This window comes from Takifugu rubripes, chromosome 3 (assembly GCF_901000725.2).
Source record: "Takifugu rubripes chromosome 3, fTakRub1.2, whole genome shotgun sequence".
NCBI lineage: Eukaryota > Metazoa > Chordata > Actinopteri > Tetraodontiformes > Tetraodontidae > Takifugu > Takifugu rubripes.
The window spans coordinates 14,111,627-14,126,992 of NC_042287.1; the positions used below are offsets into that span (position 1 = coordinate 14,111,627).

Here is a 15,366-nt window from a genome sequence, read left to right on the forward strand (position 1 = left end):
TCTTTTCATTTCTCTCCCAAGCTTTTGCATGTCTAATATTTAGACATGTTCAGCTTTCTGGACTCAAGGACTGTTCTGCTACTCGTAGCATCCCAAGTTGTTTTACTATCCGTGGTCAGGTGTCAGGAAGAAGACGACCGTAAGTTGCACCGTTTTTCTTGATTTAAAAAAAAAAAAAAATGACTGTGATTTTATTTTGTGATATTTGAACGTTTAATTACAGTGACAGTTGCGTTCTGCGTCACACTAAAGAAGAAACAAAAGACCGTTTTGCTTTTGTCCTCTCCAACGCTGGTTCATAAAACAGGAAATAATGCTGAAACTTGACTTTAAAAACATCCACCAACGCCTAAAATGACCTTTCTTAAAATTAAGGAATGTTGACTGTATGCAGGCTGTAGTCAAAAAATAACCTCTTTAGTCTGCAGAATGAGTGGAGCATTATTTATGATGTGAAGAGGTCAGAAGGTTCTTGACCTCCTGAGCAGCAGGCTCAAAGTGCAACAGGAGGGGAGGACAAGCTGCACAGCAGGGGGCAACAGATGATGGACGTATAGTATATTTAGAGTTGCTTACTGGTTCATTAACAAGACGGTAAATGTTTCAAAAATCTCTCTAAAACATCCGTAGGCGCTAAATTGCCTCATAACTTGCATCAGCTCAGTATCAGTTTTACAAAGGTGCCTTGAAAACGATCATTTAGGGGGTCCGGCCCTTCTGCCTACATCAAACAAATCCCCCATTCTTGATTCCTCAACTTGTTTGCATTGGCGCCCGACACAGCCGTGGGGTCCGGACGGAGCAATGAGGAAGGAGCCCGTGTTTACTCAAGGCAGCAGCTTGTCAATTGGTCCCAGTATTCCCTGAAGAGAGCTTCATTCATTGACTCAGGAGAACTGGCCTTCAGGTTAAATATACTCGGGCCACGATGTGAAATACCTCAGCTATGGCTTCAAACACAAGCGCCAACTGTGGCCGCTGTTGACGTTACAGAAAACGCTGCAGAATATTTTCATCCCTTCTATTTAGAAATAAAAGATCTGCATATTTCGCGCAGCAGCTTCTCTTCTTATCAGCTTCGCTGTGCATCATTTCAGGTTTTTGTTTGACGCAGGATGACGATTATCGCTGTCTTCTTCATCCTTCTTCATAACCTCCTCCTACTTCCTTAATTTGTCAAAAAAAAAAAAAAAATCTAACATCTGCTGATAACCAGCCTCCCTGCAATCCCTCTCTCTGTTTTGCGTATCTCCATGGAAACCGCCTGTCTGTCTTCTCATTGCGCTTCTTTCTCTGTCCACCCGCCATGGCGCCCCCTGCCGGCCGCCGCAGAGGAGGCAGGCGGCTGCATCCAGGACGGGCAGCCCTACAATGATAAGGATGTGTGGAAGCCCGAGCCGTGTCGTATCTGTGTGTGCGACAGTGGGTCGGTTCTGTGTGATGAGATAATCTGCGAGGAGGTCAAAGAGTGTGCCGACCCTATCATCACATCTGGAGAGTGCTGCCCCATCTGCCCCGATGATGTCACTGCCCTCATTGGTTGTAATTTATTTATTCACATACCCATAAATAAATTACTCTTCCTGCTTGCATTCTCACTCTCTGCTAACACTTTAGAATGGGGAACTAACTCAAAGATGCAGGATTAGGTTTTATAACTCCAGATTATGTCGCCAATATGTAAATTCAGGAGGTAAAACTGATCCTTTAAGTTCCCCATTAAGAGTGGGCTGTTCGGGGTTTGGTTCCAGATGGAGATCGGCCTCAGAATGAGCTTCCTTCCATGGTTCATGTGGAATGGGGTGAATTCTGAGCTGCTTGTCAACTGAACCAGCTCGGATTAACTCAGATTTAACCAAGTGAAGCCTGATTTCAGATCGAGCTCAAGCCACAAACGCCAACCCGCCTGCAGGAGGATGTGAAATATAAAACCTGTAAATATTATGTGAATGGGATCCAATCAAAGCCTCCCAGAGTCCAACAGCTGTCCCGTGAGAATGAGAGAATTGATTTATCCGCTTGTTTTTTCCCGTTTAATCCCATTTACTGGATCCCCAATTTAAAAACTCAAATTCCTTAATAATGTTTCTGCTTCATTAAACATTAACATCGGTCCAACGTCCTCGGCAACTGCTGCTAATTTCCCAATTTGGACGTGAACGCTTGAGCTCCTGTTTCAGGCCTGCTTCCTCCTCTTTGTAATTACGCCTCAGCGTTCATGCTTGATCATCTGGATTAGTTTTTCTTTCCCCAACCTGTCGGTTTGGTTCCCTTTAGCATCATTAGATTCCCTCCTGGGTCTCCTCTGAAACTGATGTCTGGAATGTTTTTTAATCCTTGTGTTTTCCCTCTTTTCTGCCGTTGACCTGCGACATCAGACGTGACTGGCGCAAAGGTGAGAGTCTCACCGAGAACCTGCTCTAGAAACAAAGGCATTCTTGTCCAATTATTGATGTTTATTCATGTCTCTTGTGATTAGGGCCAGAAAGGAGAACCAGGAGACATTGTAGATGTAAGTATCGAGTATTTTGCTTCTTTTAATGCTTACATTTGCAGGTTTTTTTGGATCATTTTACAGAATTAAAAGGCTACGCTGCCGTGTCCTATATTCCCTAACTTGACTAAAGGAAAAAAAACCACATTCCTCAGACACAATGAACCACATTAAATTCTCTCAGAAGCCCTGGGCTGCGATTGCCACTGTCAGGTGGACACCCCCGGAGGTTAAGAGGAGGCAATGCGTGTCCAGAAACTGCCATGTTAAATGAAATCTGGGTCAGACTGTGGTTTTAGTTTGAAGCAGCACAGCGTTAGCATTAGCATGCCCTCTTATTCTAGCTGTTCAGGGTGGAAAAAGGATTCACGGCAACGCGATATAGACTCAATAAGATTCTCACAGAAACCTGATGTTAATTCTTCTATCTTTGTGCAGGTTGTAGGACCAAAAGGACCACCGGGCCCCATGGTAAATAAACGTTCTTTATTCAAAGCTTCCAACCAAACTAATCATAGAATTGATCATTAATGCTGTTTTTTGGTTTATGATGACACCATTTTGGGGATCTTAATCCGTGAACGTGCAATGCTAAATATCTTGTATTTTCAGGGCCCCTCGGGTGAGCAGGGACCACGAGGAGAAGTCGGTCTTAAGGGTGATAAGGTAGGAGGCAACACCACCAAACCTAATCCTTTCAATGCTGTGAAACCACATACAGGGTTCACCTGCTGATGCCCTGATCAATACTTTCAACTGGTATCGAACGTAGCTTAAATATGAATATGAATAGAATCTGATTGGGGGTTTTTTTCCCTAGGGAAATCCTGGACCTAGAGGAAGAGATGGTGAGCCCGGCACCCCCGGAAACCCCGGACCTGCTGGCCCACCTGGACCACCCGGCCTTGGAGGAGTGAGTTAGATTCACAGCACACCTCTACTGTCACATCATCTGGAAATAGGATTACAGATAGAAATTACAAATGGAGACGGTTTATTATTAACACAGAATGAATAATTGAATATTTGCACCCTTCAAACTCACATTAACATGAAATTATTAGGATTTCTAGTCCTTAACTTGAAAAGGAAGTGGGCAGAGCCAGCCTGTCCTTTGGAGTAAATGAACTACAATGAAATTATCGCATTAAATCATTGTTCATGTTGTTTATTTGCTGCTGTCCAGATCAATTAGACACAAACTCATGCTCTCTGTTTCATCAGAACTTTGCTGCTCAGATGTCCGCGGGGTTCGATGAGAAATCTGGAGGGGCTCAGATGGGAGTGATGCAGGGCCCCATGGTAAAGTGTGTGTGTGTGTGTGTGTGTGTGTGAGAGAGAGAGAGAGAGAGCGAGAGAGTGTGTGTTTAATGTCTTACTTACCGATAAATGTGAAAACCATTAGTCTAAATGCTGCCACCTTGTGGCCCAGAAGCCTCATGTCCCACAAAAGAAAACATATAAGGATAAATAATTGTGTGTTTATTTGTTGTTGCAGGGTCCTATGGGTCCTCGTGGTCCGCCTGGACCTTCTGGAGCTCCTGTAAGTCTTTAGTGTAGAAAACAATGTGACTGTCTTTATTAACAAAAGTTCATGATGGAACAGTATATCAGTATCCTACAAATTCAGATAAATTGTAAAAATATTTCATTAATTATTTATAAATATTTTCCACCTGTAGGGGCCACAGGGTTTCCAGGGTGCCCCTGGTGAGGCTGGAGAGCCTGGTCCAGCTGTAAGTAAACATATATCTACTCAAACATGACCTAAATGAGCATTTCAGGGTTTTTTTTAACGCACACTCTGGCGGCTGCCACAGATAATAAATGTTCATATTCATAACAGGGACCAATGGGACCTCGTGGACCAGCCGGACCTCCTGGGAAAGCTGGAAGTGATGTAAGCCAATCTTTGATCCGCAACCTCAGCATCTTAAAAACATAAAAACAAAGAGTTCCCGGGGATCAGAGGCCACTGAAAGGCCACTGACTTAAACATAATAAATAGCAACTATAAGAGACCCCAAAATCATATCATGTTATATATTATTCCTGATATTAAATAAATCAACGTCATGGCGCTATACATGAGCTACCACTAGAGGGCGCTGATGATCTCCTCCTGGGGCAGGTTGCCCATAGAAACACTTGTTGAAACGCTGGTTTCTCTGCAGGGGGAGGCCGGTAAACCCGGAAAAGCTGGCGAACGTGGACCTGCAGGGCCTCAGGTTTGTTGAGTAGTACTGTTGCAAAATTCCGGATAAAACCACAAAGCTAGTAGATGGGAGCAGAGATGGATTCATTCCCGATGGAAATTTGTGGTGTCTGAAATACAGGGAGCTCGTGGATTCCCTGGAACTCCCGGACTTCCTGGAATCAAAGGACACAGAGTGAGTCTTTCAGTTTCAATCATAACGTGTTCATTCATTTTGCATCATGCTTGAGTACTGACGGGGTCTGTCACGTGGTCTGTAGGGTCACCCTGGTTTGGATGGCGCTAAGGGAGAATCTGGTGCTGCAGGAGCCAAAGTAAGTGGAGGAACAGCTGCTGTCTGCATTGTTTTCATGCATTTACTGGTCTTTAATCAGCATTTTCTGTGTCTCCTTTCAGGGTGAGACTGGCTCTGCTGGGGAGAACGGTGCTCCTGGACCGATGGTAAGCAACAGTCCACGAACGCACCATCGTGAGCTATTGTGTTTCGTGTAATAAATGATCTTCTGTCGCTCTTCCACAGGGCCCTCGTGGTCTGCCTGGTGAGAGGGGGCGTCCTGGAGCAGCGGGAGCTGCAGTGAGTGAACATTTAGCACTAATATTTCTGCCTTCTTCAGAACACACCTGAATCCTTTCTGCTTCTTCCTCAGGGTGCTCGAGGAAATGATGGCTTACCCGGTCCTGCTGGCCCACCGGTGCGTTCCTGATATCTACAATTTGTCTCTAATTCATCCAGCTCGCTCTTCCTTTTACGCTGTATTTACCTATTGTGATGAAATTTGAACCCTGACATGCAGCTTTCTCTTTTGTCGACAGGGGCCTGTGGGTCCAGCTGGAGCTCCCGGCTTCCCAGGATCTCCAGGAGCAAAGGTTTGTCCTATTTGTGGTTGTTGAAATCCTCAAATTTCATATATCATCACTCAGTTATTCATCGTCAGCTTGCTTATACTCAAGACCATCAGAGTCAGTCTTAGCTGTAGCGTGGCTGCGTTAGCTGTTAGCTGTTAGCTGTTAGCTGTTAGCTGTTAGCTGTTAGCTGCTGTTGTTAGGCAACAGTGTCCATATTATTACTGACTGTGTCTGTAACTGAAAGCTTCATTGTGTCCCGTCAGGGAGAAGCCGGACCTACTGGAAACCGCGGAGCTGAAGGACAACAGGGACCCCGCGGAGAGGCTGGCACTCCGGGATCTCCTGGACCTGCTGGAGCATCGGTTCGTTTGGCATCGTCACTGTCACCCTGAGCCATTCGCATCATGACATCTATACATTAAAACAGGTTTTTACAGCGTGATCCACAGTTTCTTCTTCTCTGCCTGTGCAGGGCAACCCTGGTACTGATGGTATTCCTGGAGCAAAAGGATCTACTGTAAGTCCGCTATCTGCTTCTACAGCTTCACGGTTCTCCTCTATTCTACATGCTCACACCTTTTCCTTCCTTCAAGGGTGGTCCTGGTATTGCTGGTGCCCCTGGATTCCCTGGACCTCGTGGACCACCTGGACCACAGGGAGCTACTGGTTCTCTGGGGCCAAAAGGACAATCTGTGAGTCAATCTGGATGAAACTAATCCCTGTGAAACATTTGGGTTGTGTCATAGCTCTGTTTTGTTATTCGGTCATGTTTAGGGTGACCCTGGTCTCCCCGGCCTCAAAGGGGAGACAGGGACCCAAGGGAGAGCTTGGCCCACTTGGTCCACAAGGTGCCCCTGGCCCTGCTGGTGAAGAAGGCAAGAGAGGTGCTCGAGGAGAACCTGGAGCTGCCGGACCCATTGGACCTCCCGGAGAGAGAGTATGTGATACAAGTGCTATTGAAACGAATATTCTGACATTTAATTCAAAGAAGGAAGGAAATTAGTTCACACGTTTGCATTATACTGTCCTATAAATACGTTTAAGGACATTTTTTAAAGTCTGATAATGTTGAATAAATGCAGTACTTAGTTAATGCACATTAACAGGCAGCCTTCTGTGTTTGCAGGGAGCTCCTGGTAACCGTGGTTTCCCGGGTCAGGATGGGCTTGCTGGTGGAAAGGTTAGCTAACCCACACCCAACCCGCCCACAGCCGAAACCAGCTGCTTCCACATTCACACTGTCTCCCTTCATCTGCTCTTCAGGGTGCCCCTGGTGACCGTGGTGTTCCTGGCGCTGCTGGGCCTAAAGGTACTGGTGGGGACCCGGGACGCCCTGGAGAATCCGGCCTCCCTGGAGCCAGAGTGAGTGGCGCACCATTGTTGCTCACCAGGGCAGAAACTGTTGACATAGTATAAGAATTCCTTTAGGTCGGTGTGTTCCGGAGACCCGTTCCCTTCTTCAATGACGCTCACGTTGTTTGAAATTCATCCGCAGGGTCTCACTGGTCGTCCTGGAGATGCAGGTCCTCAGGGCAAAGTTGGAGCCTCTGTAAGTAGAACGTTAGTTGGGAACTTCTTTATATAGCACGCGATTCTGGTTCAGTTCTGGTGAGTTAGCATAAGCTTTGCCTCCAGTAAATAGTCTCTAATGTCAGGGTCCTGCCGGTGATGACGGTCGCCCGGGTCCACCTGGTCCTCTGGGAGCCCGCGGACAGCCAGGAGTGATGGGATTCCCTGGACCCAAAGGAGCCAACGTGAGTTTTCAGATGAACAGGAGCGTCGAACATGCGCGTTGAGATTGTGGGTTAACTCCAGGTTGGAGAGCTTCTCAGTCACATCGGTCTCTTCTCGACAGGGTGAACCCGGAAAGCCCGGAGAGAAAGGTCTTCTGGGCCGTCAGGGTCTGAGAGTGAGCACGTTTTCCTTCACTCGCATCCTCTGAGCTTCACGAGTCGATCAGCCTGACAATGTCAATTCTCTAAACAGGGTCTGCCTGGAAAAGATGGAGAGACTGGTTCTGCTGGACCTCCTGGTCCTGCTGTGAGTATCTGACGTTGATCCACCCGTCGTCAGCGGGTCGCTAGTGCATCACTGATCACCTGTCTGTCACAGGGACCTGTTGGAGAGAGAGGAGAGCAAGGTCAGCCCGGGCCTTCTGGATTCCAGGTGACTTTAAAGACAATCAAACATTCCAAGCACCCCCCGTCATTAATTATGAGCAGAACATGAATCCGGATTTACTGGATAATTGATTTTAATTAATGTTCGACAGGGTTTGCCCGGCCCATCTGGCTCCCCTGGAGAGGCTGGAAAACCTGGAGACCAGGTGAGTGTTTACCTGTTGTGTTCTAGACTGAATGTTTGGAGTCAGCTTTGCTCGGCCGTTCCTCCATTTCTCTTGATCTAGTTCATCTATGTCTATTCCAGAATGATAATTGAGCTCCTTTTCTCTGTAGGGTCTCCCTGGCGAGGGAGGAGTACCTGGTGCTGCCGGACCCCGAGTGAGTTTCATGTTTTTAGGCCTCAGACCTGAAAGAACAACGTGTCTGTTTTGGCACAGGAAGTTCTGGGGTTTCAAATGCAACTGGAATTCTTTTCCAGAATTTTTCCTTCTGATTCTGTCTTAAATTAACATCTTTTATGTGCCGATAGGGTGAACGTGGCTTCCCTGGTGAGAGAGGTGGTGCTGGACCTCAGGGTCTTCAGGGACCTCGTGGACTTCCTGGAACAGCTGGAAGCGATGGACCAAAGGTGTGTGTGCGTGCGTGCGTGCGTGTGTGTGTGCGTGTGTGTGTGTTGTTTTGAGGAGGACTGTGGGCAAAGACTTCTTCAACCTTTGATATTTTCCGAATCCCATCCAGGGAGCCATTGGACCAGCTGGAGCTGCTGGACCCCAGGGACCCCCAGGCCTGCAGGGTATGCCTGGAGAAAGAGGAGCCGGAGGTATCCCAGGAGCCAAGGGAGACAGAGTGAGCACCAGATCCTTCCAAGATTTGTCCAAACGTTCTCTGTAATAGAACCTTTTAACCTTTGACCTTGTCCTTCAGGGTGATTTGGGAGAGAAAGGACCCGAGGGAGCCCCTGGAAAGGACGGTTCTAGAGTGAGTCAGAAAAAACCCGTCGTTGTTAGTGACCCCAAGTGTCTCGTCTCTAACTGTCACCTGTTTCTCAGGGTTTAACTGGTCCTATTGGCCCTCCGGGTCCATCTGGACCCAATGGTGCAAAGGTGAGGATCACATTCCTGCTCTCGCCGTTGTCGTTTATGTTGCCGGATTGTGATTTCGGCCGCTTTGACTGATTCTCGTCCTTCCAGGGTGAATCTGGACCCGTTGGTCCCAACGGTGCCCCCGGTTCTCGCGGCACTCCTGTAAGTGTCTGTCCTTCTCTCAGCAGGACATCTAGCCAATTTTGAATGATTTTAAATGAATTTGTAGCAGAAAAAGCATTTCTTTTTCACCTGTCGGCACTGATCACTGTTCCCCCTGTAGGGTGACCGTGGGGAGATCGGACCTCCTGGTCCTGCTGGGTTTGCTGGACCTCCTGTGAGTAAAATCACCGGAAATGATTGTTCTGGGTTCATCATCAGTTTAGTTGAATGTTACTGTTCAAAAATTCCCCAGGGTGCAGATGGTCAGCCTGGTGTGAAGGGAGAGCTCGGTGAGTCTGGACAGAAGGGAGATAGTGGATCTCCTGGACCTCAGGGACCATCTGGTGCTCCCGGGCCTGTGGTCAGTATCTGGTCCTTGAACGCAGCAGGCTGATGTGTGCTCATCCGTTTAATTGTGATGGGTAATTGTAATGGCTTTTCTTGTCCAGGGACCTACTGGTGTTTCTGGACCTAAAGGAGCACGTGGTGCTCAGGGAGCTCCTGTAAGTACCTTAAATTGACCAAAACCAAACCGAACTACCAAGACAATCATTTAAATGTTGTCACCACGTATTGATTAGACAAAATTTACAAATTGTGTTCCGAACTCACAGTTAATCATTAAAGAGAATTCCGAGCTTGATCCTTTGTTGTATTTGTAGACATACGAATCCCAACTCTAGCGATGTTTATATTTACTGGTTTCTTTGTTTTTAATAGGGTTCTACTGGTTTCCCTGGTTCTGCTGGCAGAGTGGGGCCTCCTGGCCCTAATGTGAGTGTCTCATCAAACAAAGCTCACAATAGGTTCTTTCATTTCAACATCAATTGAAACAGAAACTATTTTTTACGTCGTAGGGTAACCCCGGTGCTGCGGGTCCTGCCGGTCCTGCCGGCAAAGACGGACCAAAGGGTACTCGTGGAGATGCGGGACCCCCAGGAAGACACGGAGACGCTGGACTCCGTGGACCTCCGGGCCAACAGGGAGAGAAAGGAGAGCCTGGTGAAGATGGGCCGCCTGTGAGTTGCCGTGACAACCGTTTCATTCTCCTGTTATAGTTCAGTATCCTGATTAAAAACCACACTTGAAATCCCAACTCTGCAGGGTTCTGAAGGTCCCTCAGGTCCTCAGGGTCTGGGTGGATCTCGTGGTATTGTTGGTTTGCCAGGTCAGCGTGGAGAGAGGGGCTTCCCTGGACTTCCTGGACCTTCCGTAAGTTCTCCATTCTTTAGACGCACAACAGTGTCGTTTGTAAACGTGTGTTTCTATGAGATTTTATATTTTAAAAAATCAACAGCTAGAACGCACTTTAAGGTTCTATTCGGATTTTCTTTGGAATTTAGGGAGAACCTGGTAAACAAGGTGCATCAGGTTCTGCTGGTGACCGTGGACCTCCTGGGCCTGTAGGACCCCCTGGGCTGACTGGACCTGCTGGAGATCCTGGCAGAGAGGTCAGAGCTGCACAAATCATGCAGTTCACTTTAATGACGCCCGAGACGGGCATTAAATTACCAACTGCAGAGTTTATTAATGACCCAATAATCAGTGAGAACATCTGCGACGTACTTTAATTAAAAATCCACAATCCCTTATCTCAGGGTGCTCCCGGGTCAGACGGACCTCCAGGCAGAGACGGAGCTTCTGGAGTCAAAGTAAGCAACGCAAATCTGAATCTTCTCCTGGTAAAACACACCAACTGCCATCGCAGCGAATCAGAACCTTGCATTTGTCCGTAGGGAGAGCGAGGCAACAGTGGCCCCGCCGGTGCCCCTGGAGCTCCCGGTGCCCCTGGCGCTCCTGGGTCTGTCGGACCCCTCGGAAAGCAGGGAGACAGAGGAGAGGCTGTGAGTACCACATCAGCGTAGAGCTGTAGGAGCTATAGGACAGTGGTCACATGGAAGTACCCATAATATTGTTTTCTTTGGCTTTAGGGAGCTCAAGGACCTGCTGGACCCCCTGGACTTGCTGGTGCTCGAGGAATGGCTGTGAGTATGGAAGTCTTAACCTGCCCAACCATCTCTATGACAACCAGAGTAAACTCTCAGAGCACTGCTCCTACTTCTACTATTTAAATGCACTGCTGTCAAACATTAAGTCCAGGTTTGAGTATATTTTTATTTATTCCAGCATGTACAATGCAGAGTGATGTAAAAGTAGTCTAGATGCATCCAGAAGGCTTTCAGTAGGCGGGGGTACACATTTACAGATGTTGAATATGAGTTAATCTTTTATTCCAGGGACCACAAGGACCCCGTGGAGATAAGGGAGAGGCTGGTGAGGCCGGAGAGAGGGGACAGAAGGGCCACCGTGGATTCACTGGACTGCAGGGGCTTCCTGGACCTCCTGTAAGAGCTTTAGACTTAATACTCCTTCCCCTCAAAATCAATTTAAAAAAAAAAAACACATTCCTTTACGTTGGTTGTATCATCTTATCTGCCCTCATTCCGACAGGGTCCCGCTGGAGATTCTGGAGCTTCTGGACCTGCTGGACCTGGCGGACCTAAGGTGAGAAAACTGAGCAAGAGTGAAAGAGAAGCAAAGCTCTGATTGTACTTCAGTCCAGCAGCTTCAGTGCTGCAGATATGTGACGGTAATGAAGGGCACAGGTTAGTCGTTCTGGAATCCTCCAATCGCCTGATGGAAACGGGGACCGGAGAGGCCACCTTTTTTAATCACGCCGCCGCTGTGATAAGATGAGCAGCTGAGGCATTTTGTAATTACTTTCTGCAAGTATAAAAGTGGCAGCGGGACGGGGACCAGGAATTTCCTGCCCCTGCTGCAGCTGGAGACGGATTTCAATACCTGGAGGTTAGCGAAGCGCTGAGCATGAGTAGAAAAATGAAGGGAAATGTCACATAAATAATGTTCATACAGAAGCCAAAGGTCCTGCAGGTGATCGGGGTCGTGAGGAAGAGGCACACGTGTGTTTGAATTAGTCCTACATATTTTCAAGGAAATCATTTATTAATGATGATACCAAATTTGGGACCGAATGTTCAGTCGTGTAGTTTATTAACATCAACTGCCTTTGACTTTATTGCTTTCGTAGGGACCACCTGGACCAGCTGGGGTTTCTGGCAAAGATGGATCTAATGGACAGCCTGGTCCCATTGGCCCCCCTGGACCTCGTGGACGTTCCGGAGAAACTGGTCCTTCTGTGTGTAACACTTCCTGGATTTGTGTTCTGTTTTGCATGCATATGTCTGGCTGATCACCACGATCCTATATACTGTCTCTCTCAGGGTCCTCCTGGTAACACTGGACCCCCAGGTCCTCCTGGCCCCCCCGGCCCCGGAATTGACATATCTGCCTTTGCTGGTCTGGGTCAAACTGAGAAGTCCCCCGATCCACTCAGATACATGAGGGCTGATGAGGCTTCCAGCTCTCTTAGGCAGCACGACGTGGAGGTCGACTCCACTCTGAAGTCCCTCAACAACCAGATCGAGACCTTGCGTAGCCCCGACGGAACCCAGAAGAACCCCGCTCGCACCTGCAGAGACCTGAAACTGTGTCACCCCAAATGGGAGAGTGGTACGTTGGGGAAAGCTTGCCTTTTTAGTGCCTGTGGAAAAACAGCTGCAGTTAGATTACATCATCATGCTGCTATAGTTTGTGGGCATCAGTCACAAAATACCCATGATCCATTGCTTCATCTCTCTCACACTCCATTTTGGCCCTTTTCATCTCTGACCAGGTTTTAACTACAGCTTTCCTCAGTTCACTTATCCCGCTGGTGTTATTTTTCCAGGTAACTACTGGGTCGATCCTAATCTTGGCTGCACCGCTGATGCCATGAAGGTCTTCTGCAACATGGAAACCGGAGAGACCTGCGTCTACCCCAGCATCGCCAAAATACCAAAGAAGAACTGGTGGAGCAGCAAGAGCAAGGACCGCAAACACGTCTGGTTCGGAGAGACCATGAACGGTGGATTCCACGTGAGTGCACATTTCCGACACGATCCAATAAACGCGCCTCGGAAAACGTCGTACGAATGGCCTCTTCTGCTGGTGCAGTTCAGCTACGCCCAGGACGGCCCCGCCGCCGCCGCCGCCGGAGTCCAGCTGAACTTCTTGAGGCTTCTGTCCGCTGAGGCGTCCCAGAACCTGACCTACCACTGCAAGAACAGCGTCGCCTACATGGACCAGAGCACTGGCAACCTGAAGAAGGCGATGCTGCTGCAGGGCTCCAATGAGGTGGAGATCCGGGCAGAGGGCAACAGCCGATTCACATACAGCGTGTTGGAGGATGGCTGCAAGGTGAGAGCAGAATTATGAGCACTGCCTGGTCTTTAACACAGCCGAGTCTATTAAGAACAGTGTTGAACACATTAATGTGAGCGTAGACTACCATTCAAACCAGTTTAAGGCTTTGTTACTGAGGGATTTTTCCCACGTTTGTCTGCTCTTCGCTTACAGAAACACACAGGCCGGTGGGGCAAGACTGTCTTTGAGTACAAAACACAGAAAACCTCCCGTCTGCCCATCGTGGACATTGCTCCTATGGACATCGGAGGAGCGGATCAGGAATTTGGAGTGGATGTAGGCGCAGTCTGCTTTTTGTAAAGTGGAATATCTCGATTCCCCAACCCCCTTAAAAAAAACAAAAAACACACACACACAGGAAATGAACTCAACTAAGAAACATAATACACAGTCTTCCATAATAAGGAAGGCTGGAAAATCCTAAAGAAAAATTGATTTGTCTCACAACGAAGCGCTCTCCCAGCTGTATTCCCTGGGTGTTAGCGCTGAAGGGCACCGGCAATATCTATACGTCACACCAACATTTGCTGTCGACCTCGCTCCCTGAGATCCAGTCATGTTTCCCGTGGCCTGCTGTTGACAGGAATGAGTCCAAGCCGGGAGGAAGAGGGACGAAGAGAACAGGTGATGGAGAACAGAAACATGGCTTGATGTCACTTATTTATTGTCTAACCTGAAGTGGGCAGAGTTGAGGTAGGACTGGGCGGGTTGGTTTTGTAAGTAAGACAAACCCCCTTTCCACTACCGACCCAGACCCAACCCCAGACCTACTCCACCTCCCTCCTTCCCCCCCGATAGGGCATTTTTGAATCAGCAGGAGCAAAACCTTTACTGTGTATTATAAAATCCTTGGTTCTATTGTTGTAAAAGTCTGTTTTTATATACAACCAGATGGTTTTATATATATTTCCAGTGTACATGTGTCTATATGCACAGCAACAGCTTTTTGGAACATTCAGTTTAATTTGGAACGTACGATCCGGGGTGCCTGTATCCCTTCAGAAGATTCAGTTCGCAGGAAAGGAAAAAAATAGTTTTGCTTTGTTTATTGTAGTCATCCAGATTATATAAAGCTACCTCACGCTGAAAAATACCAAAAAAACAAACAAACAAAAAAACAACCCAAAAACAAATATTAAAATCTTTGAATCTGATTGGGGGGAAAAGGCCATCTTTGCATTAGGGTTCCTCTTTCTTCAGAAGGTGCTACAAGTTCTGTGACTCGCTTTTATTTCCACAAAATCACACCTCAACCCTTAAATCCCACTAGCCTCACACTACCCACTCACACTCCACCCTGGAGCAGGGGTGCAGTCAGTCAGATGGGGTTGGTGTGTTCTTTTAAGGCCTCCAGAGTCCAGACACCCAAATTTCAGGGGACGGTTGCTAAGACAACCAGGGTGGATTGTCCTTGTGTGCGTGAGGGCGTGTACATTTTTTTAAATTTTATTATGATCTCTCTCTTTTTTTTGTTTTTATTTTGTTACACTTTTATTTGATGTAAATTGGAAAATAAAGGAAAACCAAAGAATGAAGTTGACTTTTGAGATCTAAATAAAAACAGTGTGGGGACATAATTCTTTGAACAAAAGTGTTCATGTGTACTTTGTGGAGATTTTTCTGTATATTCCATAAGGGTACGTACAGACTGTTGAGGCTTAAAGACCGATACATTCATGTATGTCTCAATGAGATCATCTGAATTAATGTAATGCAGTTTTAAGGTGAGGTTGGTGTTGTCGCCTGCTGTTTGTAACCCGTAGTTCAAAGAAACAAACAGGGTGGTAGCGGAAACAATATTTTTTAGCTACGACCAGCTTTGTTTTTGGTCTTCAGTAGTAAAACCTTGATCTGGTCCATTAGTTTATATTTTAGTAGACTGTGGTGGCAGGTTGGATGAGAAAATCAGCAAAAGTACTATTTTAGTTAGTTTTTCCATTTCCATCCATGTGTAGACAGGTCAAGATGTAAATGTAGTCTGCTAGGTTATAAATTAAATAAACCTGGCTTTCCTTCCATAACTGGTCTTGGTGTAATTGGATGGTTCTGTCACATGGGTGTGCATGTAGCGTAGTTTAATCTTAGATTTGTCATGCATGACTTCAACAGTAGCAACATTAACTATTAACATCCTTCACTTTTGCTGCTTTATACCCCCCCCCCCCCACACATGTTTCTTTT

The 15,366-nt window shown here is 47.1% G+C and overlaps 1 protein-coding gene across 1 annotated transcript; it reads left to right on the forward strand.

Annotated features, from left to right (window-relative positions):
* Positions 1-45: 45 nt before the first annotated feature.
* Positions 46-14,771, forward strand: col2a1a (collagen, type II, alpha 1a). The gene is given in 54 exon segments (XM_029833872.1): positions 46-139; positions 1,333-1,539; positions 2,379-2,395; positions 2,480-2,512; positions 2,933-2,965; positions 3,107-3,160; positions 3,315-3,407; positions 3,719-3,796; positions 3,993-4,037; positions 4,177-4,230; positions 4,341-4,394; positions 4,669-4,722; positions 4,831-4,884; positions 4,970-5,023; positions 5,106-5,150; positions 5,230-5,283; positions 5,357-5,401; positions 5,523-5,576; positions 5,819-5,917; positions 6,028-6,072; positions 6,149-6,247; positions 6,330-6,365; positions 6,367-6,492; positions 6,682-6,735; positions 6,819-6,917; positions 7,051-7,104; positions 7,211-7,309; positions 7,411-7,464; positions 7,542-7,595; positions 7,668-7,721; positions 7,828-7,881; positions 8,012-8,056; positions 8,208-8,306; positions 8,417-8,524; positions 8,603-8,656; positions 8,728-8,781; positions 8,869-8,922; positions 9,044-9,097; positions 9,176-9,283; positions 9,372-9,425; positions 9,643-9,696; positions 9,780-9,941; positions 10,027-10,134; positions 10,266-10,373; positions 10,521-10,574; positions 10,659-10,766; positions 10,854-10,907; positions 11,160-11,267; positions 11,374-11,427; positions 11,972-12,079; positions 12,165-12,453; positions 12,671-12,858; positions 12,937-13,179; positions 13,339-14,771. Coding segments are annotated over 54 exon segments (4,464 nt in total). The 3' UTR covers positions 13,486-14,771.
* Positions 14,772-15,366: the final 595 nt, after the last annotated feature.